The 25241-nt window shown below is 36.4% G+C and overlaps 1 protein-coding gene across 1 annotated transcript; it reads right to left on the bottom strand.

The window, feature by feature from the left end:
- Positions 1-308: 308 nt before the first annotated feature.
- LOC121377297 (mRNA turnover protein 4 homolog) lies at positions 309-24916 on the bottom strand. The gene is made up of 8 exons (XM_041505232.1): positions 24771-24916; positions 18089-18147; positions 17141-17244; positions 15311-15460; positions 11356-11507; positions 10523-10599; positions 8095-8221; positions 309-503 (listed from the first exon to the last, which is right to left on the bottom strand). Exons 1-8 carry the CDS (start codon positions 24796-24798, stop codon positions 355-357), a joined length of 846 nt encoding a protein of 281 aa, XP_041361166.1. The 5' UTR covers positions 24799-24916; the 3' UTR covers positions 309-354.
- Between the last annotated feature and the right edge of the window lie 325 nt (positions 24917-25241).

Genomic DNA, 25241 nt, shown 5'->3' with positions numbered 1-25241 from the left:
TCTCACTCCAGCCAGTGCACTGCGACTGGTATATGAAAGGCTGTGGTATGTGCTATCCTGTCTGTGGAATGGTGCATAAAAAAGATCCCTTGCTACTAACGGAAAAATGTAGTGGGTGTCTTCTCTTAGACTATATGTCAAAATTACCAAATGTTTAACATCCAAAAGCTGATGATTAATAAATTGGTGTGCTCTAGTGGTGTTGTTAAACTACTGTGAAAAACAGTCGACCATGGGCGTCAGGCTACCGTATTCACAGAGTCGGCCAATACACCGCGATATATGGTAAATGAGATACAAACAATAAATTTGGCAACATATTAAAAAAAGTTTATTATGGACACAAAGATTACATCAACCATCATCATCACTATTGCCATCATCATCACTGTTATCATCATCATCGTTACCACTACCACACCCATCGTCTTCAACAGTATCATCACCAGTTAGGACATCGAACGCCATTTCGTCATCTTCATTGTTATCCAATTTTGCATTTGCTGAAAATGAAGGAAACATAATTACCACATATTTTTTTCTGATGAATAAATACTACTTAAAGGGACATAACCTAGCTTGTAAATACTAAGACATATTTCTGACTATTATAGCTGTTTTTGATAACTGAAATCATTCTTTAATTAGATTTTAAGGTTTAGATTATCAATTTCCGTACATTCAAAGTGTTTTTGATCTTTCTGGTGTTTTTAATATCACAATATATTTATCATATTTTTAAAAATGCACGTGTCTGAGAAGTAACAGTTATGGAGTCGAGTTTTAGTCTATTTTTAGAGGTTATTTCACCATTTCAAAGTCACAGACTCATGCTTCACTCAACTGTAACTCAAATAAATTTAGTGTTAATTTTCACGGGTTGAAACTAGGGTCTGTCCCTTTAATTCAGTCCATTGGTCCCGATTAAAGCTGAGTGGTATTGAAATTTCAGGTTCAGTATTGGTATTGGTAAAAGTATTTTTTTTGTTATTTACCTTGGTATCGATATGGTATTTGGTACTGATATAATACTGATATCTAGTGGTATTTTCGGTATAATTGGCTTTAAATGCATGCCTGAGTTAAGTCTCACATGTGTAAAACATGTGAAAAGTTTATGCATGAACGAAAATGGAAAGGCTTAAGTGAATTAAAAAATATAAAAACAAATCGAAAAACTATAATTTAGATATTAAATAAAAATAATTTATGTAAAGAAATCTTTGTTCTGAAAAATGATCGAATGAAAGTTTAATGACGCCCCAGCACAAAAACATTCATCAGCTTGTAGGTGTCGAAGAAATTGAAGGAAGGAAGGAAATGTTTTATTTAACGACGCACTCAACACATTTTAATTACGGTTATATGGCGTCAAACATATGGTTAAGGACCACACAGATATAGAGAGAGAAAACCCGCTGTCGCCACCTCATGGGCTACTCTTTTCAATTAGCAGCAAGGGATCTTTTATATGCACCATCCCACAGAAAGGATAACACATACTACGGCCTTTGATATACCAGTCGTGGTGCACTGGCTGGAGCGAGAAATAGCCCAATGGGCCCAACTGACTGGGATCGATCCCAAACCGACCTCTCATCAAAGCGAGCGCATTACCACTGGGCTACATCCCGCCCCTCAAAGAAACTGAAGTATAAAATATAAAACAATTCCATGAAAACAGTTTCACAATAATGAAAAGCAACAGAAAACTAGCTATAGTACGTGACACACCACCATCCCAAGTGGTAAACTGCATGCAAGGTTTGATTTAGAGAATAACTAACGAGCTACGAGGAATTGTGAATTATCTGTCCCGAGTGAATGAATGTTGTAAACCCGAGCCTTTGTAATTCCCAGCACTTCTAGAATTAAAAAAAAAAAATCCACTAGCCATGGGATCAGTGATTTTAAACATTTACTAGTCGCGATTAAAAATCCACTAGCCATGGGATCAGTGATTTTAAACATTTACTAGTCGCGATTAAAAATCCACTAGCCATGGGATCAGTGATTTTAAACATTTACTAGTCGCGATTATAAATTCACTAGCTAAAGTTAATACAATTTTATTAAATAATAATAAAGGGGGGAATAGAGCTTAGAAACATTAACACTGGGGGTTTGCATTGTGGGCAGGATATTCATATTTACAAAATAGACTAATAACTGCAACATTTGACACACAAAAAAAGCACTAGCCGTCGTGCATGGCAATAGTAGTTATTTACTAGCCCAACATTGAATATTACTAGCCATGGGAGTGGGGCTACCATAATCTAGAAGTCCTGTAATTCGTAACTCCTTGTAGCGAGTTGGTTATTCTCTATTACCCATTGTCAGTTTTAACTGGTTTTTAACAGGGCTTCTAGATTATGTAGCCCCACTCCCATGGCTAGTGATATTCAATGTTGGGCTAGTAAATAACTACTATTGCCATGCCCGACAGAGCTTCTAGATTATGTAGCCCCACTCCCATGGCTAGTGATATTCAATGTTGGGCTAGTAAATAACTACTATTGCCATGCCCGACAGATAGAAAAAAGAAAAAAGTCTAATGTTGCAGTTAAGTCTGTTTTGTAAATATGAATATTCTGCCCCCCCCCCCCCCCCCCCCCACCCAATGTTAGTGGTTTTAAGCTCTGTCTTCCTCTTTAGGCAACATATCTGATTATTACTATTATTTAGTAAAATTAAAGTAAAGTAGGGCTAGTGAATTGTTAATTGTGGCTGGTAAAACTATTTTAATCACTGATCCCATGGCTAGTGGATTTAAAAAAAAATTCTAGAAGCCCTGAAATTTTTAATATAAAGATTCCTCTGTAGTCTACAAGAAAGCCATCAGCCTTTACTTCTCATAACCGTACGCACATTACATGATGTAATGTAAGTGACGTTATGGCATAACAGTGTTCTTTTTACAGCCAAATGTTTACAATACAAAATAATATGACCGTAGTTGCATTAGAAAAATAATTATTTGTCTATGCTACAAAGCCGCTGCTCGTGTAACTATACGATTTCATGTTTACGAAACAAATGAGTCAACATTTTTCTGTATATCTTTGTAGACTGTATAACATATGTGAAATCTGACTCATAAATGGAAACATTATATCAATGAAAGTGAAGTACCGGCCGTGGCAAGCAACCAACCAAAAACATGGTTATTTTTAATCCAGCCAATCAGTGGCTGCAGAAGCAAACTGCACACTGTGCAAAAATCGAAAAGCTATTAACCCGTATATTTGAGCCCATAAGGGTATTAAGATCCTATATGATAAAGGAAGGATCGAAATGTTTTATTTTAACGACGCACACATTTTATTTACAGTTATATGGCATGAGACATATGGTTAAAGACCACATAGATATATAGAGAGAAAACCCGCTGTGGCCACTTCATGGACTACTCTTTCCGACTAGCAGCAAGGGATCTTTTATATGCAACATCCCACAGACAGGATGGTACGTACCATGGCCTTTGTTTCACCAGTTGTGGAGCACTAGCTGGAACAAAAAATAAACCAATGGTCCCACTGACGGGGATCGATCCTAAACTGACCGTGCATCAAGCGAGCACTCTACCGCTGTGCTAAGACCCGCCCTATGAACTGACAAGGATTTTTTTTTAAAGGGACAGAGCCTAGTTTTTAAACACTAAGGCATATTTTTCACCTAATCCCTAGTTTAAATCCATAACAATGGACACTAAGTTTGGTTAATTTACAAACCTGTAACAAATTTGGATACAATAGAGTCTGTGACGTTGAAATACCCTTAAAAATAGACTAAAACGCGATTCAATAATCATTACTTCTCAGACGCACGTGCGTTTTTAAAAATATGAAAAATGCATTATGTGGCACCAGGAACACCAGGATGACCGGAAACACTTCGGTTGTACGGAAATGGATAATCTAAACAATAAAATATAAGTAATGTTTGATTTCAGTGATCCTAAACGGCTCTAATAGTAAAAAATATGCATTAGGGTTTAAAAACTGGGGTCTGTCCCTTTAATGTGCTGTAATGTGTAAAACGTAGCCACTGTGACCAACATATGGTACACGACATACCTCCATACCAAGTTGTACTTGCATGCCAGATTTAATACAATCTTGAAAATATACACTTGGACGCTTTGCGTACAATTTGTGGTTCTGTTTGGGGAACATCTCACGAGTTACTATATAGTGAAACTGGTTTTATATCTTTATCAGAAAGGAGAAGTCGCCATAAACTATGTATGATGTATAAACTTTCTAATAACTTGCTCCCCACATTCTTGACAATACAATTACCACGCCCCATTTCTGCAAAAAAACCATATTACACTCGTAATGTAGATCGCCTCCTTACATACGTTTGTCGAACTAAACTTTTCGCGAATTCTTTTTTTCCTTCCGCAGTTAAATTATGGAATAATATAACGTCCGATATTAGGAATTCTTCATCGTTAAATAGATTTAAATCAGAATTAAATAAATCAGACCCAATTGTACCGTGCTACTTTTACGATGGTGATAGAAGGCAACAGATATTACAAAGTCGACTCCGCTTGGGAACTAGCGATCTAAATGGTCATAAATTTGCAAGACATGTAAGTGACAGTCCATTTTGTACTTGTGGACATCTTATTGAAGATGCAGAACATTTTTTATGTTATTGTCCACTATATAATGTAATTCGTAATACTCACCTGTCAAAATATCACAATCTTAATTGCAAGACTTTATTATTTGGTGACCCAAATTTTAGTACCCACGAAAATAGTGTTATATTTAAATCTGTTCAAGACTTTATAATTAATAGCAAACGTTTCGATAACTAACCATTCATTATTCCTCCTTCTCCCTTCCCAACTGTGACTAAATAATATCATATCAACTATCTATTTTTATTTTTCCTTTCTTCTCTCTCTCTTCCATTCTTCTCATCTTAGCTAATTTGAATTTATTTAAATTATTATACTATTTCTGTCATCTTGATGTATCAAACTTGTATTTATAAATGTAGGGAGAGGCCTTAATATAGGCTCTTGCCTGTTGGCCAATCCCAAACCGCATTTTGACAGTTATAAATATTGTTTAAACTAGATTTAATAATCCTGTACATGCCCTAATCTGGCTGACGAGATGAAACTTTTTTTTCCGCCAAAAGTCGGTTCAAGTCGCCAAGTTATTAGCAGTAGTGAGAAGTCGAAGTCGCCATAATATTTTGGACATAATCCGACTTCAAAAACGAAATCACACAACAGATGTCAAGACCCCGACTTGTTTAATGTCATAGCCAAATGTCAATCAGTATTTTTACTTTGGTTTCAGACTGTACATTGACACATGTCGCGCCGTTTGCAGTGACCAGTCAAGCGTTCCAATAATGCCAGAAAATACTAATTATTACTTTTATTTTAACAAAACAACACATCATCAACTACTTAACAATATCACGTTTTTAATTAAACATACAATTGTTTTGTTTAAATTTTATAACCGGAGGTAGTATTTTGATATTGAAATATTATGATTAAAATTGAATGTATAATTTGGAATGTTTTCAAATCTACGCGGTATAATGGCGAAACATTACAAAATGTACCATATATCTTCGCCTGTAAGTCGATCTCTGAAAATTCCACAGCCCTGAAAATGTAGTTTTTTATTGACCCGTTTATAAGTTGACCCATGAAAAACAACTTATAAATATTGAAGTATTTCTTGTTTTCAGCACGAGAATAATAATGTACAATATTTGAACAAAAGAAAATTATTTTACAAACTACGGTTTTCATGTTTTGTACATCGCAATCAAACTACATAGCATCAAAACGAAATATTCCCTTAGTAGACAGTGAAAGCTGTTTGACTGTACAGCATGGTTTTGTGCACAGACAACAACTTTAACACTGACAACAGATCACTGCGATAAAACTGAAAGTATGAGTTAATCACATGTTTTGCCGCCATATTAATACATGTAAGGAGGATAACTCTGGAAAGTACACTGGTTTTTGTACCAAATGATGTATGTCCCTATTGCTCTAGTGAACTGCAGAGATCAGTCTAAGCTGTTTTAAGGGAAAGCTCAGTAATTATCATGAAGTTAATCACCGACAAAACATTGTTTGAACAACCATTAATGCCAGTGACCAGATTTAAAAATAAACTCAGGCAACAGGTAGTTAGTATTGTTTACATTTTTGCTATTGGTGATGACTGTTGTTTTAACTAAGTGAACTGTTCTCTTGGCATGTGAGTGAGGTCGCACGCCTTTTTGCATAACCAAAACCGTTCTAATGCCAAATTATTATTTTTTATAAAAAATAAATGTCAAATTAACATATTTGAGTATAAATACAGGGCATACTTCAACAATAAAACTTGTAAAATAATCCCCAAAACGGTAATATTTTTGGTTGAATTTTTTTTTACCCTCTTGTAAGTCGATCCCCCAAGTTATAAAATAATTTTTGGGTGAAAAAAATTTGACTTATAGGCGAAGATATACGGTACCGATAAATGATCAAACATCTTCCCTTTCTTCTGGGAACAGAGAAGTAATTTCTCCAATTTTTTCAATTCTAGATTAGGGCCTGCCTATATGAATTGATTTAGGAAGATATAATCCAGAAAGGAAACGTTTATGGACAGACGGACATATGGACAATGCCATACCATAATAAGACACGTCAAAGACAGGCATAATAAAAAGGTTTATTTGTATTTGTTTTTTGTTTAACAACACCACTAGAGCACATTGATTTGTTAATCATCGGCTACTGAATGTCGAGCAATTGGTAATTTTGACATATAGTCTAAAAGAGGAAACCTGCTACATTTTTCTATTAATAGCAAAGGGATCTTTTATATGCACCATCCTACAGACAGAATAACACATACCACGGTCTTTGATATACCAGTCGTGGTGCACTGGCTGGTACGAGAAATAGCCCAATGTGCCCACTGACAGGGATCGATCCCAAACTGACCATGCATCAAGCGAGCGCTTTACCACTGGACTACGTTCTGCCCCATCTCTTAATAATGAGTCAGTATTACTGAGCTTGCATCGTCAGTTGTTTTAACTTTGATTACATCTAGTAAGTAAGCGGCCTCTTAAAGACACATTGTCACAGACCACTGACAGGGATCGATCCCAAACCGACCATGCATCAAGCGAGCGCTTTACCACTGGACTACGTTCTGCCCCATCTCTTAATAATGAGTCAGTATTACTGAGCTTGCATCGTCAGTTGTTTTAACTTTGATTACATCTAGTAAGTAAGCGGCCTCTTAAAGACACATTGTCACAGACCACTGACAGGGATCGATCCCAAACCGACCATGCATCAAGCGAGCACTTTACCACTGGACTACGTCCTGCCCCATCTCTTAATAATGAGTCAGTATTACTGAGCTTGCATCGTCAGTTGTTTTAACTTTGATTACATCTAGTAAGTAAGCTGTCTCCAAAAGGCTGGAAAAAGAAATAGCCCAATGAGTCAACTAATGGGGATCGATCCCAAACCGACCGCACATCAAGCGAGCGCTTTACCACTGGGCTACGTCCCACCTCACTCATTATCAAGTACTTAATAATATCACATTTTTAATGAAACATACCATTATTTTGTTTAAATTATTACCGTAAATGATAACATTTTATATCGAAATATTACAATTATAAATGAGTGTATAATTTGGAATGTTTTCGCATGAATGCGGAACATGGCGAAATGTACTGATAAATGTTCGCTTCACCTATTTTTAGAAAACTACTCCTCCTGGGAAAGGACAAGTTACTTCTCTCCTACTTTCTAAGGTCTAGATTAAGGCCTGGAGCCCATTTCACTAAACATCGTAAGTTTACGTCTGCTACTAGCAGTTATACCGGCTGTACGATTTCACGTGTTTATTTACATCATTACGGAAGCTGGAGTATTTTAAGGACAAAAAGAAAATGAAATACGTGTATTTCAAACTATATTTGTTGAACTATAATAGTAATAAGAATTGTGGTTCAGTCATATATTTACGTTTATGTGCCAAACTAGGTTTACGATGTTTTGTGAAATTAGGGCATGTTCCATACCTTTCACTCGGACTTTGGTCGGGACAATCGGCTCCGGTCGTTGAGAAAACACTTTCCACTGTCCATCGTTACTCCAGACTCCTTCTATCGTCACGTGGAACTCGGCCATTTTGTGACCAAAAAGTTTCTAAAGACCAAAAAAAATAAAAATAAAAATTAAACATAAAAAAAATGATTTTTTTTTTACAGCACAACATATTTTAAAACTAGTTATATAGTGTCTAACATATTTATTTTGACACTCAGTTGTAATGTCTAGATCAACCCACTAATGAATAAATCTTACCCATAATGTCTAGATCAACCCACTAATGAATAAACCTGACCCGTAATGTCTAGATCAACCCACTCATGAATAAACCTGACCCGTAATGTCTAGATCAACCCACTCATGAATAAACCTGACCCGTAATGTCTAGATCAACCCACTCATGAATAAACCTGACCCATAATGTCTAGGTCAACCCACTCATGAATAAACATGACCCGTAACGTCTAGGTCAACCCACTCATGAATAAACCTGACCCGTAACGTCTAGGTCAACCCACTCATGAATAAATCTGACCCGTAACGTCTAGGTCAACCCACTCATGAATAAACCTGACCCGTAACGTCTAGGTCAACCCACTCATGAATAAATCTGACCCGTAATGTCTAGGTCAACCCACTCATGATGTCTAGGTAAACCCACTCATGAATAAACATGACCCGTAACGTCTAGGTCAACCCACTCATGAATAAACATGACCCGTAATGTCTAGGTCAACCCACTCATGAATAAATCTGACCTGTAATGTCTAGGTCAACCCACTCATGAATAAACCTGACCCGTAATGTCTAGATCAACCCACTCATGAATAAACATGACCCGTAACGTCTAGATCAACCCACTCATGAATAAACATGACCCGTAATGTCTAGATCAACCCACTCATGAATAAATCTGACTATAATGTCTAGATAAACCCACTCATGAATAAATCTGACTATAATGTCTAGATCAACCCACTCATGAATAAATCTGACTATAATGTCTAGATCAACCCACTCATGAATAAATCTGACTATAATGTCTAGATAAACCTAAAACTAGTTATATAGTGTCTAACATATTTATTTTGACACTCAGTTGTAATGTCTAGATCAACCCACTAATGAATAAATCTTACCCGTAATGTCTAGATCAACCCACTCATGAATAAACCTAACCCATAATGTCTAGATCAACCCACTCATGAATAAACATGACCCGTAATGTCTAGATCAACCCACTCATGAATAAACATGACCCGTAATGTCTAGATCAACCCACTCATGAACAAACATGACCCGTAATGTCTAGATCAACCCACTCATGAACAAACATGACCCGTAATGTCTAGATCAACCCACTCATGACCCGTAATGTCTAGATCAACCCACTCATGAACAAACATGACCCGTAATGTCTAGATCAACCCACTCATGAATAAACCTGACCCGTAACGTCTCGATCAACCCACTCATGAATAAATCTGACTATAATGTCTAGATAAACCCACTCATGAATAAATCTGACTATAATGTCTAGATAAATACACTCATGAATAAATCTGACTATAATGTCTAGATAAACCCACTCATGAATAAATCTGACTATAATGTCTAGATAAACCCACTCATGAATAAATCTGACTATGTCTAGATAAACCCACTAAGTAAATATAGTTTATCAGGGTCACACTGGAAATAATTTTGATTTAGCCAATTATCAGATTAGTAGAATATTTCTTTGAAAATGATTCAATAGTGACTAATTTGATAAAATATTTATTGGCCACATATAAAATATATAAAATAATATCTAGATAAAGGTTGTTTTGTTTAACGACACCACTGGAGCACATTGATTAATTAATCATCGGCTATTGGATGGCAAACATTTGGCAATTCTGACTCATAGTCATCATAGGAAATCTGCTATATTTTTCCATTAGCAGCAAGGGATCTTTTATATGCACCATCCCACAGACAGGAAAGCACATACCACAGGCCTTTGATATACCAGTCGTGGTGCACTGGCTGGGACGAGAATGTCTAGATAAACCCACTTACAAGGAAACCCGCTATATTTTTCCATTAGCAGCAAGAGATCTTTTATATGCACCATCCCACAGACAGGATAGTACATCCCACAGACAGGAAAGCACATACCACGGCCTTTGATATACCAGTTATGATGCACCGACTGGAACACGAATGCCTAAATAAACCCACTCACAAGGAAACCCGCTACATTTTTCCATTAGCAGCAAGGAATCTTTTATATGCACCATTACACAGAGAGGACAGTACATACCACAGACAGGATAGCACATACCACAGCCCTTTGAGATACCAGTCGTGGTGCACTGGCCGGGACGAGAATGTCTAGATAAACCCACTCACCAGTAATCGAGCTTGTTCTGGCGTCAGATTATCACCGACACTGCACACTTTGTGTTCCTTCAACAGCGTAACAACACCTGCAAAAACAGAGATTAGATTGCATACATTAAAAGAAAGGAATGTTTACAACCCCACCCCCCACAACATACCGTCCACTTAGCAGCTATGTCAGTTAAAAGGTGGCGTGCGCTACAACAGCTTGCTCTGAATAGGCACGTAAAGCCCTATGACCTGACCTCAGTTAAAAAGTGGGGTTTTTTTTTTGGGGGGGGGGGGGGTTTAAAGCCACTATAAGGTCAGTTAAACGTTTTTTACTTTTTTTGTTTAATGACACCTCTAGAGCACATTGATTTATTAATCGTCGGCTTTTGGATGTCAACCATTTGGTAATTTTGACATCCGATTGAGCTCATCTTTGAAAATTAAGCTTTTTCAGCCAGTACCACCCTAGAAACAAGATTCCAAACCAATCTCAGGGGGTGAGGTTAAAAATTCCATCTTTTTTGTGTGATTTAACATGGAATGACCCATCTGACAACTTCTTTCTTTTTCACTAGCTGTTGGGCATGGCAATAGTAGTTATTTACTAGCCCAACATTGAATATCACTAGCCATGGGAGTGGGGCTAGAATCCCTGTATTTAGGAAGGAAGGAAGGAAATGTTTTATTTAACGATGCACTCAACACATTTTATTTATAGTTATATGGCATCGAACATATGGTTAATGACCACACGGATATTGAGAGGAAACCCACTGTCGCCCCTTCATGAGCTACTCTTTTCGAGTTCCCTGTATTTAGTAGCTAATGGAAATTGTCTGCGTCTATGTTACCTCGTTTTAGACTAGTGGGCAGTCCCAGCAGTCTCAACGGTGGTTCCATGGAGTGACAGAAATCAGCAAGAGGCCCCTCGTCGAGAATCACTGTCTGGGTTGCCACGGTTCCCGATCTGGCAAAGTCGGGTACATGTAAATTGTCAAAGTACCTGCGGGAACAAAAATTGACAAATGAGGAGGAAAAAAACAAAAAACCCTGACTGATTACAAGCAGGAAACATTTTGTTCAGTATTGCATTGCAATTCGCTACGCAGGTTTCAGAAATCGCTACACAATTTTAAAACATTAAACAGTAGTTACTGTATCTTTAGGTTTTTGTTTTTCAACTGAAAATAGCTTGTAATTTTGAGTTGAAAAAGTGGTTTTCGGCAAGTATTAAAAATCATTAAAATTACAAATAATAATACTTACCGATTCATATACGAACTTTATTTCATGTATTTATAAAACATTTAAGTGAATATATGTGAGTAAAAATTATAAACTTGTACCCACTCAACGTGGTTTTTGTTAAAAATCAATCCAGTAGTCTAAAGCTTAAGACAGTAACCAGTTATTCCCTATATATATATATATATATATATATATATAAAGTATCTTATCTCGCCTTCATGTAAAATTCTTTAATCTCATTGGCTGTTTGCCATTGGACAAATCCCTTATCCCCCTGTGGGCGGAGCCAAATTCTCTTATACCCCGTCTGTAATTTTCAACAGTTTCCAGCCGCCCCAGTTAATGCTAAAGCAATAATTAGATTATAAATAACATTGATAATCAATCAAGTATACATAATTAATTATATTTTCACTATAAAATACACTATTTCAATACTTTTAAAAGCTGCAATGTTGAACTCGGCCACCTAATTACGGTCGTGGTGTTATTGTATTAATGCGCGATTAGCAACAGTTGTTTTTTTGTTTTTTATTTTTAATATTTTTATTTTTTTACTACATACATTTCTGATAAAAAAAAGTGTTTTTTTATTTTTTTTAATTAATATCCGTTTCAGACAATTTCGTATTACAAACATTTGAAGTTAAAAACTCGTTTATCGATGGAACTATTTTTCGTCACTGGCAAGTGGTTTCGTTCGCGTCCGCGTGGTACGGCTCCGTTAATAAATTGTTAACAATTATTGTCTGGCGTTATTTTGATTAGTTGGCTATATGGTTTAACATGTCGGCAAGATAAATTCGTTGTAGAAGCATCTCTCGGGGTATATGGCTTTTTATGTACCCTCTGTGTGCTCTTTACCCCCTCGCCTTCGGCTCGGGGTAAAAGAACACACAGAGGGTACATTAAATGCCATATACCCCTCGTGATGCTTCTACAACTTATATTATTGCTTTTAGAGTAAACTTTGTGGCATCGCAGTCTTTTATTTATTTCATGGCCAAGTGTTATAACTGACATATGTTGGACATGAAATAGCTGTAGTTTTAAAATGTGCTGAAGTGTTGACTAGTGCTAACACAAACAAATATACACTTCCATTTGGCATTAACCTTTAGACTACTGGATTAATTTTTGACGTTGAGAGGGTACAAATTTATAATTTTTACTCACATATATTCACTTAAAATTTAAATAATTTATAAATACATAAAATAACGTTTATATCTGAATCGGTAAGTATTATTTTCATGGGTTTTTATAATGTTTATATTTTAGTTCAGTTAATGTTTGCTAAAATAAGGGGAAAAAAAGAGAAGAGTTGCGTTTACTTACGGCATTTGTGGCCAGCTATCCAGTATTTATGTCTGTTATTCTCGATAACAGTGGTTTTCTGACCAGAATTTTTTAAACGAACTACAATTCATATCCCAATATTTGGTGATTTTCGTTGTTGGTAAAACGATCAAATTTATTATCAAATTAGCCGTCACAATCAGCTATCGATCCCTGAAAATTACTGCGACATGCCGCCATTGTTGTCAAGCAAAAATACTTGTTGAAAACCACTTTTTGATCTCAAAATTTCAAGGTATTTTCAACTGAAAAAAATCACAATAAAAGCCACCATTTTGAAAAGAAATCTTTTTCCTTCTATTATATTTCCGTTTCCGGTGAGTGCTGTGTGCAAAACAGCGGATAATATGAATTGGGGAATACACTGTATGCAGTATACAGTATGTCGACTGATGTGATGTTGGGCGAGATATCTCGCCCGCAGAAGGTTAAGATATCGGCTTTATCCCGTGACAGTTAGAATGGCAAATGCATCGAGGCTCTGCCGAGCAGCATTCGCTATTTGACCTGAGCAGGATAAAGCCGATATCTTAAGACAATAACCAGTTATTTCTTTTATCCTGCAATCATACAGGAACAGACGGAAAATCATTATTTATTCCTTTTTTGTGTACGCAAATCGAGTATCGTCAACCTAGCAAGGCATTTGCTGTATGACGTCATACAAGATACATGACGTCATTCTTTGTAAGACACTAGCTACATTCTGTAACATTTAAAAAGCGTTTCTAAACTCTAATTCATAAATAAATATACAAGTTTTGCATTGTTATCGCAAAACTAAAAGTTATTTGTATTTACTGTACTAAAACAAATGATTTAAAGAGTATGTTTATAGAAAATCTAGTCTGAAATACTCTAGTTGAGTTGGAATTATGTCATACTCATCATATTTTGCCAGTGATTGCGGGATAAATGTACATCCCATAAGTAGAATAGTACATACCATGGTCTTTGATGATGCCACCAGCCTCAGTGGCGTAGTGGTTAGGCCATCTCAGTCTACAGGCTGGTAGGTACTGGGTTCGGATCCCAGTCGAGGCATGGGATTTTTAATCCAGATACCGACTCCAAACACTGAGCGAGTGCTCCGCAAGGCTCAATGGGGAGGTGTAAACCACTTGCACCGACCAGTGATCCATAACTGGTTCAACAAAGGCCATGGTTTGTGCTATCCTGCCTGTGGGAAGCGCAAATAAAAGATCCCTTGCTGCTAATCGGAAAAAGTAGCCCATGTAGTGGCGACAGCGGGTTTCCTCTCAAAATCTGTGTGGTTCTTAACCATATAACCGTAAATAAAATGTGTTGAGTGCGTCGTTAAATAAAACATTTTTTTTGTTTTTGTTTTGTTATGATGCCAAACCCATCAGTTGGGTTTTATCTTAATCAGAAAGAAAGACACTCAACACATTGTATTTACAATTATATGGCATCAGACATATAGTTAAGGACCACACAAGTATTGAGAGAGGAAACCCGCTGTCGCCACTTCATGGGCTACTCTTTCCGATTAGCAGCAAGGGATCTTTTATATGCACCATCCCACAGACAGGGCAGTACATACCATGGACTTTGATATACCAGTCGTGGTGCACTGGCTGGAACGAGAAATAGCCCAATGGGCCCACCGACAGGGATCGATCCCACACCAACCGCGCATCGAGCGAGTGCTATACCACTGGGCTACGTCCCGCCCCCAAACCCAATCAGAGGAGGGGTTCTGTCATACGACAAAATCACCTCAGGCGAGCACTCTATCAACTAAGCTAGAACATGCCGTTATTTGTACAAAAATTCAAATGGCAAAAACCTATATAACAAGACAAGCAAACCCCCCCCCCCACCAAAAGAACAAAAAGTTTGTGTTGTTTAACAAAACTATTAGAGCGCATTGATTAATTAATCGTCGGCTACTGGATGTCAAACATTTCGTAATTCCGACACGTAGTCATCAGAGGAAACTCACTACATTTTTCCTAATGCAGGAAAGGTCCTTTTATATGCACTTTCCCACAGACAGGAAAGCACATACCACGGCCTTTGACCAATTGTAGTGCACTGGATGGAATGAGTTAAAATCCAATCAGTTGAATGGATCCACCGAGGTGGTTCGATCCTATGACGCAAGCACCTCAAGTGAGCACTCAACCGACTGGGTTAACTCCCACCCCCAAAAAACCAGAAAAACAATTCACTAACTTTAAAACCATCTCTTCTTTCTCATTTGTGAAGAGCAAGCCTGTCTGACCTTTGAGCTGATTGGTCAGTTTCGAGAGATTTTCGCGATACTCATCCTCTGTAGTCTTTCCCAGTGCCAAACCCATCACTCGGTTTTTGCCGAAGAAAAATCTGAAAAACACCCATAACAAAACAGTTATTTCAGAACCTAAAAAGTAAAATACCATTCAGGGCTTCTAGATTATTGTAGCCCCACTCCCATGGCTAGTGATATTCAATGTTGGGCTAGTAAATAACTACTATTGCCATGCCCGACGGCTGGTAAAACATTTTTTGATCAAATGTTGCAGTTAAGTCTATTTTGTAAATATGAATATTCTGCACCCACCCAACACCCTAATGTTAGAGTTTTTAAGCTCTATCTCCCTCTTTAGGTGACATATCTGATTATTACTAATATTTAGTAAAATTGTATTATTTTGAAGTAGGGCTAGCAAATTTTTTATCGTGGCTAGTAAATAAAAAAAAATTACTGATCCCATGGCTAGTGGATTTTATAAAAATTCTAGTAGCCCTACCAATTTTTTTTAAAGATAATTTGAACGCCCAGAACTAGGCCTGCATCCATTTCAAATCAACAAGCGAACGATGCACTGCGGCTTCAGATTCACTAGAGATTTGTACCAAATATTCATGTCATCGAAATTTGGGCCTGCATTTCAAGTAGATCAAAGTTTGTTTTCTTTAACAAAACCACTAGTGCAACATTAATTATTAATCATCGGCTACTGGATGTCAAATATTTGTTAATATTGACAAAATAATCTTACAGAGAAAACCTGCTACATTTTTCAGTTAGTAGCAAGGGATCTGTTATATGCACCATTCCACAGACAGGACAGCACATACCAGTCATGGTGCACTGACTGGAATGAGAAATAGCCCAATGTGCCCACTGACGGGGATTGATCCCTGACCGACCGTGCGACAGGTGAGCGCTTTGCCACTGGGATATGTTCTGCCCCTCCAAGTAGGTAAAAAAAAGAAGAAGTTTGTTAAAGTTTATTTGCCTTTGATATACCAGTCATGGTGCACTAGCTAAAACGAGAAATAGCTCAATGAGCCGACCGACGGGGATAGAATATTCTAGACTGACCGCACAACAGGCGAGAGCTTTACCAGTGGGCTACTTCCTGCCCTTCCATGCTGGTCAAAGACGGGGCATATAAAAACAATGTTACATCTCATCGACTGTGAAACATGGGGATATAAAAACAATGTTACGTCTCACCAACTGTGAAAAATGGGTATATAAAAACAATGTTACGTCTCACCGACTGTGAAACATGGGGATATAAAAACAATGTTATGTCTCACTGACTGTGAAACACGGGGATATAAAAACAATGTTACATCTCACCGACTGTGAAACATGGGGATATAAAAACAATGTTACATATCACCGACTGTGAAATACGGGCGTATAAAAACAATGTTACATCTGACCGACTGTTAAATATATGGATAGAAAAAACAATGTTACATTTCACAGACTGTGAAATATGGGTGTATATCAACAATGTTACATCTCACCGACTGTGAAACACGTGGATATAAAAACAATGTTACATCTCACCGACTGTGAAACATGGGGATATAAAAACAATGTTACATCTCATCGACTGTGAAACATGGGGATATAAAAACAATGTTACGTCTCACCGACTGTGAAAAATAGGGATATAAAAACAATGTTACATCTCACCGACTGTGAAACATGGGGATATAAAAACAATGTTATGTCTCACCGACTGTGAAACATGGGGATATAAAAACAATGTTACATCTCACCGACTGTGCTTCCATTCCTGCCTCACTTCCTTCAGCTGCACATTCCGCATGTTCTGTACGGAAAATGTGAAAATTCTTGCATAGCGGTCGATAGAGTTGTGAATCTGAAATAAAAAATACATGTACTCTGGATTTATCAGGCAAAAAAATTATTATCTATAGTCCATCCCATCATCCTACAAAAATGTTTTTAAATTATTTCTTTTATAATTTCAGTTTGTAAAAAGAAAAGTAAGTGTTTTGAAAATAACAAAAATATACTATTTTTGTGTGCAATTTAGAAAACAATTGGCTCAGAAATACATAACTTGTATAGTGTTTTCCCTAGCTTGTTTTAGCATGGTGCAGCACCATGCCTCAATAGTCTAGCACCATATTGCCTTAATCAGCACCATGCTGCGCTGAGATTAAACAAGCCTTTTTCAGTAATTAATTCTAAAATTGCCTTTATAAAACACCCAAAAAGGTATAATTAATTAATAAAATATGCCTTTTATATCTTTTGCCATTCATTTATTAAAGCAAGCACATAAATTACATTAATGTTTATTTTAATTTTATAAAATTGTATTTGTAATGAAAAACAAGTGTCTCGAAAATGGTGAAAATGCCCCAAAAGTGTTTGGTCTACCATGCCTTGCCTAATTTCTAGGGAAATCTCTATTGTAGTAAATTCCATAGTATGAAAAAAAGTGTCTACCATCAAGAGAGAGGGTGGAGTATTAGACAAAGAGGCAGACTGAAAAATAGAGAGAGGAGATAAATAGATATACAGAGAGAGAGAGAGAGAGAGAGAGAGAGAGAGAGAGAGAGAGAGAGAGAGAGAGAGAGAGAGAGAGACCACACTTTATATTCATTTTTTAAAATGATTACTGTTAATCATAAAACTACTGATTTTGTCACTGCTTTGCTATAAATCTAAAATCCAGTTTTTGTCTGCACAAATACCTCATCCACCAATTTTTGCTTCAGCTCCAAACCCTTCTTTCTTGTCTGTGTCAAAGAAACTGAAAATAGTCCAGATGTAAATATAGTTATCCTATAACTTACCCATGATATCCATGTCATAATTTACTTTATTAACCCGGTTAATAATGGTATGCAAATTTACAAGGTCTCTAGGTAATGTGTTGCTGTGGATGGGTCATTTGCTTACGAGTCAACAAGACCTGTGTACCTGAGCACAACGTTTTCAAAGATTTGTTTAAAATGCGCGACGTCAAACTAGTCTGTGCTAATCGTGATGATATCATATTATTGATGGCGGCGACTTTAGTACTGTGATTTACTAAAAAAAAAAAATAGAATATTATTTTAGAAGTGTTATAGAATAAACAGAATTCACTACTCGTATTTTTTAATATATAAAATATCAACCTCGTCTAGTTAATCGGTATTTGTCTCGGAAGAGCCTCGACAAATACCGATCAACACAGACTCGGTTGATATTTTCCATATTAAAAAACGCTTGTGACAAATCCTCTATTTATCATATAGTAACTGGCATATCCAGTGTAATCAAAGTATGTGATAATTTTCAAGTTAAATTCAGTAAAAACATTGCAGTCCTACACATGCAAACTAATTATTGTTGTTTACTACTGTAAAATACTTTATTTTCGCATTTGAATAAAATTTGTGAAAATAAATTCCACACGAAATTAAAGGCTTGCGAAAATTGGGTATTAAAAAAAAACAGAAGGAAAAAAAAAGTAGTCTTGTTAAATCAGACCCAAGACCTCGTTAGTTTCAGCTGCACAGGACTAGCACTAACAATGCAACACTTAAAACTTTAAATTAAAAAAAAAACCCCAAACAATATATAGGTACAGACAATATATTATAAGATAATAAACAATACTATGTTTTGTATCCTTTTCTTTCATAAGTGCAGGTGATGAAAGCAACACGTGTTTAGAAAACAGAAGTAAACATCACAGTATGTTGAAATGTGGAAGTGAGAATAATCTGGGGTGGGCTTGTACCGCGAATCTACATGTTTTGCCTGTTGGTCAATCACAAACCGCATTGAACAAGTATTTTGACAGTAATAGTTTAAATCAAACTTGAGTTAGCATCACACCTTCAAATTTAGTTTTGTTTTCAGGTTAGTTTTTGGTAACAAATTTGAGGACTACGAAAAAGCACACAGGATAGCCTAAGCACCATGCGAAAGCTTACGGTATTTTGTAAACAATAAACGTCAAAATTATCAGTACCGGTACTTCAGTTTTTTTTTATTGGAATGGATAGGGGGTTCACGAAAATAAATGCCTGTGTACTGACCAGGACTTCTAGATTATTAGCGTTTTGTAAGGCCTCGCTAAATTCGCTAATATTTTATGCTCACTAACATTTCCTAATTTACAGTATATTTATTTGGGGGGGTCGAAACGACTCAGTATGAATGACATTTAGGGAAAACCAACCCGGGGTGAACGGGACTAAGGGATGAACAACACAGGGTTCGAAATGGTTTTAGGGCCAAATGACCCGAAATCGTACTTTCCCCATACAATGATGTCAGAAATCTTCAAATGTACATTCTTTTACACACAATCGACACATCCACCAAAACAGGTTTCTCACCAAAAGTAAAATTACCGCTCGACACTTTTGAAAACCAATAAAAAATGGAATTTACCAAAATGAGAAACGAAATTTGCCAAAATCTGAAAATGAAAACTGCCCCATGTATACATGGTGTTTTGCACTGCATAAGCATAAGAATAATTTATCTGATTAACACCTGCATATTGGCAGAGCAAAATCAACAACATAATATACATTTATCTACAGTAACAAGAACATAAATGGACATTAATTACATGAACAAACATCTGCACCATCAAATACACATGTAATTTTAGCCTTATAAATCTGATACTAGTGATAGTAATATATTCTGGCAGAGCACAGCGAAGATTGTCGGAAACATAAATCAGAAATTACACGTTTAGCACATGCATCACACTTATTAGGATTTCTTGAATGAATCGTTCAGGTTAGGTCCGAAAGGATCCTATCATTTTGGGTCATTACTTTTGAAAAATTATTTGTCATTTTAACCAATATTTAAAAAAAATAAAATAAAAAAATAATGATAATTTTTAGCAATCACGTAATAAGTTTTAATGAATAATGGATTAAGTTGGAAAATGTACTCGGAAGTGTACACTCATGAAAAACCATCAATTCTCCCCTACAGGGTTTGTGAATTATTTTTCATGAATCCACACTCCCTCGATTTGTTTTGCTGTTTTGTTATTCATTCATTAATGCATATAGTAAAATAAAAGATTCTGACCCAAATTATTAATTTCCAGTAGAAAACACGTACCAATTTTGATGCGGCGACGTCTATACACAAAGGAAAGGAACTCGCAGTTACCGCAGATGTTATGATTGTTTAGTATGGAGGCCCATTACGGACAAAATGTTAATAAATGTTACCTTATTACTGAGCGTGAACATCAAGCAAGTTCTGGTGTGAATATCACCAGAATTCGAATTTTTAACGTCCTGTTATCATGGTTAAAGGCATCTTCATAAATCAAGGCTAATATTCGTTCCTTGTATTCAGCCTTGATACATGTCGTCAAGAAATCGTGCCACAAAATGCTTAAATTTCATTGGATGCGATGAGATCTGATTGCAACGAATCGCAACGCTCCTTATAGATTCCCTTGTTATTTTAAACAAAGATGGCAGCGTCAGCGTCCGGCGGTTAATTTTTGATATTGCTTTCAAGATTGTCACATGTTACCGATACTGTGATGTTGGTCAGCGATGTCATCGTGTAAGGGACATAATCGGTGTTACAAATTTTCTTCCAATAGAGGGCGCTAGTAGTGGATATCAGTAATCTTGACTACATGTATCAAGGCTGAATACGAGGAACGAATATTAGCCTTGATTTATGAAGATGGGTTAAAGGTACCTAAAACCAATAACTTAAAAATATTTGTTACAAATAATCTGAACACAAATCCTAGAATGCAAGATATTTAAAACTGGAACAAAGCATAAACTTCAAGATAAAAAACAGTAACACTAAAAATTAGCTGAGTATATTCTGCATGCAGTGAAGGCACAGAAACATGCTGTCCGTCCTTACAACCTTGGTATTACTGGAGAATATATAAGACGTTTCTAGTGATCACCTTTATGACGTTGTACCCACTTGACACTCACAAGGTTTACACATTCTCTGTTTGCTGGTAGAGAAAACTGTTTACAAATTACACAGCATTTCGATTCCTCTAAATCAGACTCTTCACTTTCCTCATGAGAAATTGAATTGCTTTCATTGAGGTGGATGGTCCAGGCTTGGGTAATTTTGTGTGTTTGTGTGTTCGTACCGTGGTCATTTCGTACCATAACTGAAAGTCATATCATACCATGGCATAACAATTTATAACAATCATCCTGGTAGTGTCTTTTACAAAATAACATTAAATTACACATTTGTGGTCAATTTAAGGGATATTTTATCAGCAAAAGACTAAACATTATAAGCATTAGCAATTGGCTAATTTAGCAATCAGTAGAGTAGTTAATGTTTTAATGGTTGTTATTGTTTATTTCTTAAAGGGACACACCCTAGTTACGTTTATTTGTTAACCATTACGGCGTTGTTTTTCGCTATTAAACCCCATTTTTCACAAATAAAATTGCACTTTACTTACATTTTATTATTTAGAATACACATTTCCATTCACCTGAAGTGCTTTTTGGTAATCCTGACGTTTGTAAAACCATGAAATGCTTTTTTTTAGCATTTTTTCACAAGACGTTCTGTCGAGAAAAAAACGTTAAGCAAGCGAGGTCTAATCTATTTTTAATGTCACAGACTTTGGTATATCACGTGACCATTATAATTTTGGTTCTGTTTGTTTTCTCGTGCACGGTTCGCGCAATCAAATCTGATTTGTTGTTGTTCATTTGTGAGATTTTTCAACTGGTAAATGAAAAACTTGTTCATATTTATTTATTATTATTAGCATATTTATTAATTTGGAACATATAAGCAGAGCAATGAGGACGAAATCGAAGTTGGCAGTTAGTAGTAAATACCATATACGGCTCTAATCAGGTAAAATGGAAATAACAGTTGACAGGTATTATGGGTATCAGTAACGATATGCTGCACAATAAAGTGTTCTGAATTTCAAACTGTCCAAATAAAAACACTGCTTTTATGCTATATACTGGTATGAAATGACTAAGAGTACGAAATGACTGGGGTACGAAATGACTTTTTACAATGGTATGAAATGACTAGGGTACAAAATGACTTTTTGCAATGGTACGAAATGACCAAGGTATGAAATGACCAGGCAGCATGGTACGAAATGGATGGTACGATATGACTTGGGTACGAAGTGACTATGATTCGTCCTTAACCATATGTCTGATGCCATATAACCGTAACTCTTTGACTTAATGGACATTGGTGTGTGTGACGCCATATAACTGTAAATAAAATGTGCTGAGTGCGTCGTTAAATAAAACATTTCCTTGGTGTGTGTATGAATGCCAGACAACTCGGCCCGGAGGACAACTCGGCCCACAGTTCTGAGACAACCCGGCCCACCGCGAAACAACTCGGCCCGGAGTCCAGAGACAACTCGGCACATGGACAATCTTGTCTATTGTTGAACAAGTGTTGTTTTTTTAAATTAAAGTATTCTCACAGAAATAAAAGAATATGTTTTTTGTTAAATTGATAAATTGCTGATCCATTTATCTTTGAAGATAGTTTCCGCTGTTCGAATAATTTGTTCTACAGTCGGTGACCTAAACGTTGGAGATGATCCCAGACAAAAAACATGCAAAAGTTATTTATCGTTGTAACACCACTCACGGATATAGCCTCCTGACTTCCTGCTTTTAAGAAGTAATTCCAATTGGTGAGCATGATGACATTTTCAGCAAATAATGTACATAACCGTCCGAATTATTGGACATCACTTTCTAACAAAATGCTGACTTATCCGTGTGCGTTTTGTTCTAATGATGTCCGACCCAGACAACACTGCGACATTTGTTCACGATGGCAACACCGCACCTGTAATACTGGTGAGTATATATTATTGATATTATTATTTTATATATATATATATATATATATATATATATATATATATATATATATATATATATATACACACACATACCGCGAAACAAATGTGTGCGTATAAATTTCGCGTCGTTCGCTTCCAACCTTATGTCGCGAAATTAATACGCACGCACTATTTTCCAGTTTGAAGTGTGCTTAAAGTAATGTCTAGATTTTCGAGTAAACCATAAAGGAAAACACAAACAAAATACAGTCATAATTCAATTTATTGAAAGTTGTATTAGAATATTCATTTTAAAAGGTAACACAACTATGGACTATGTGGACCGCACCTGGAGAAAGGACACTCTACTGGTAAACGCAAAGAGATGGTACCTGGACGGTACCTTCAAGGTTGTGAAGGATCCCTTCGTCCAGCTGTTCTCAATTCATGCATTCGTGAGGCAGGACGACGCCACGAAGCAAGTTCCACTTGCCTTTGTGTTCATGTCGCAGCGAAAGAGTAGAGACTACAGAGCCGTAAGTTGTAATACTTCTGTACTTCATATATTTTGATGAAAAAACACTTATGACTTGCATTTAATAATGATATATACACTAGGTGGTGATTCTCTATAATAATGTGTGTGTGTTTCCAGCGCCATCAACGATCTCCTGCCACGATGAGCGTGTGTACTTAATTTGTAGCAGACTTTGAGACAGGTATATTCGAACTGTGGGGACGCTACACAGATGGTGAAGTGTCCACTTCGAGATTCCTGTCTGCCTGTGGAAAGCTGTACGCCCCTGTTGCACACTGACTTTTATCTTTTGTTGGACGTTTTATTTCTATGTTCTTTTGGTGATTGGTGTTTTATTTCTTTATTATAACTATTTATGTATATGTGTTCTGTTGGTATGTGCGTATGTATTTAATGTAATAAATGTGGGAATTTGGCAAATGTCTTTTGCGTTATTTCTATAGTACAATACTTCTAGAAACCCATCCGACACTACGATATGCGCCTACGACATACACAAAGTTCTGACATTCTTAATGGTGACCATATAGTTAGCGGTATCTATCAGTATAATGCATTATTATTACTATAGTACAATACTTCGACACTACGACATGGCCAACTATCATACTTAACACGCATATAATGTGTCACAGCATGCCCCGTCTATCAGTCTAATAACTCGGCCATGGGGCCGAGATGTCTGGGCTGAGTTGTCCCCTGGTCCGAGTTGTCTGGTCCCCTGTGTGTATGTGTGTGTGCTCCAAAGTTTTGTTCACTATAGATATTATAGTGACTAACTTCAGGCCATATATTTGACATTAAATGCTAGCCAGCCATACAAGAGTGGGGATTAGTGTGGCGGTGTGTGTGTGGGGGGGGGGGGGGGATTGTACATTATTATTATATGATTATAACAAATGAATTATGAATGATGAAGGGGTCCCAATGCAGACCGTTCCCAACATTTAATCTTAAAACATATTTATAACAAAACTATGTGCCAAGGAAGAGAATACGGAAAACTCGCTTAATTTGTAATACCTACTTTTCTTATCACGCTTTGACTTCGGCATGACTAAAAAATAAAATGCTAGACGAAATCAAAACAATCAACACGTGTTTTATTTTAACCGGAAGTAGGAAGCACTTGTTGACTCATGGGAACCGCAAAAAAGCTAATAACAATTTATGTATCTATTGGATCTAGATATTAGAGTCATTTCTCAAAGTGTTTTAATGAAAAAGCAACCCGTGTTAATTAATAATTCATAATTTTAAATATGTAGTCATGGTAACTATTACGTCAAGACTACCCTGGGGGTGCGCGAGCGGATATCTCAATTTTGCGCAAGAATTCAAGGACAGATAACTCTTTGTATTTCATCAACGACTATTTGAAATATAGTTCGGCATCTTAATTGATAAATATAGACTAATGCGTTATTATATTGTCAAGAATAGATTTGTTTTAGAAATATAATATTGTTTTGCAGACAAAATGGTGTGTAAATCTTGT

Source organism: Gigantopelta aegis, chromosome 7 (genome assembly GCF_016097555.1).
Source record: "Gigantopelta aegis isolate Gae_Host chromosome 7, Gae_host_genome, whole genome shotgun sequence".
NCBI classification, from domain to species: Eukaryota; Metazoa; Mollusca; class Gastropoda; order Neomphalida; family Peltospiridae; genus Gigantopelta; species Gigantopelta aegis.
This window is presented reverse-complemented; position numbering and strand designations above follow the sequence as displayed.

Excerpts from the sequence above, each read along its gene's own strand:
- LOC121377297 (XM_041505232.1), bottom strand. The coding sequence starts at position 24,798 with ATGCCGAAGTCAAAGCGTGATAAGAAAA. Across the intron at positions 18,148-24,770 it reads GTCAAAGCGTGATAAGAAAA|TTTCTTTGACACAGACAAGA; the intron begins GTAGGTATTACA and ends GACTATTTTCAG. Across the intron at positions 8,222-10,522 it reads CAGAACAAGCTCGATTACTG|AAACTTTTTGGTCACAAAAT; the intron begins GTGAGTGGGTTT and ends TTTGGTCTTTAG.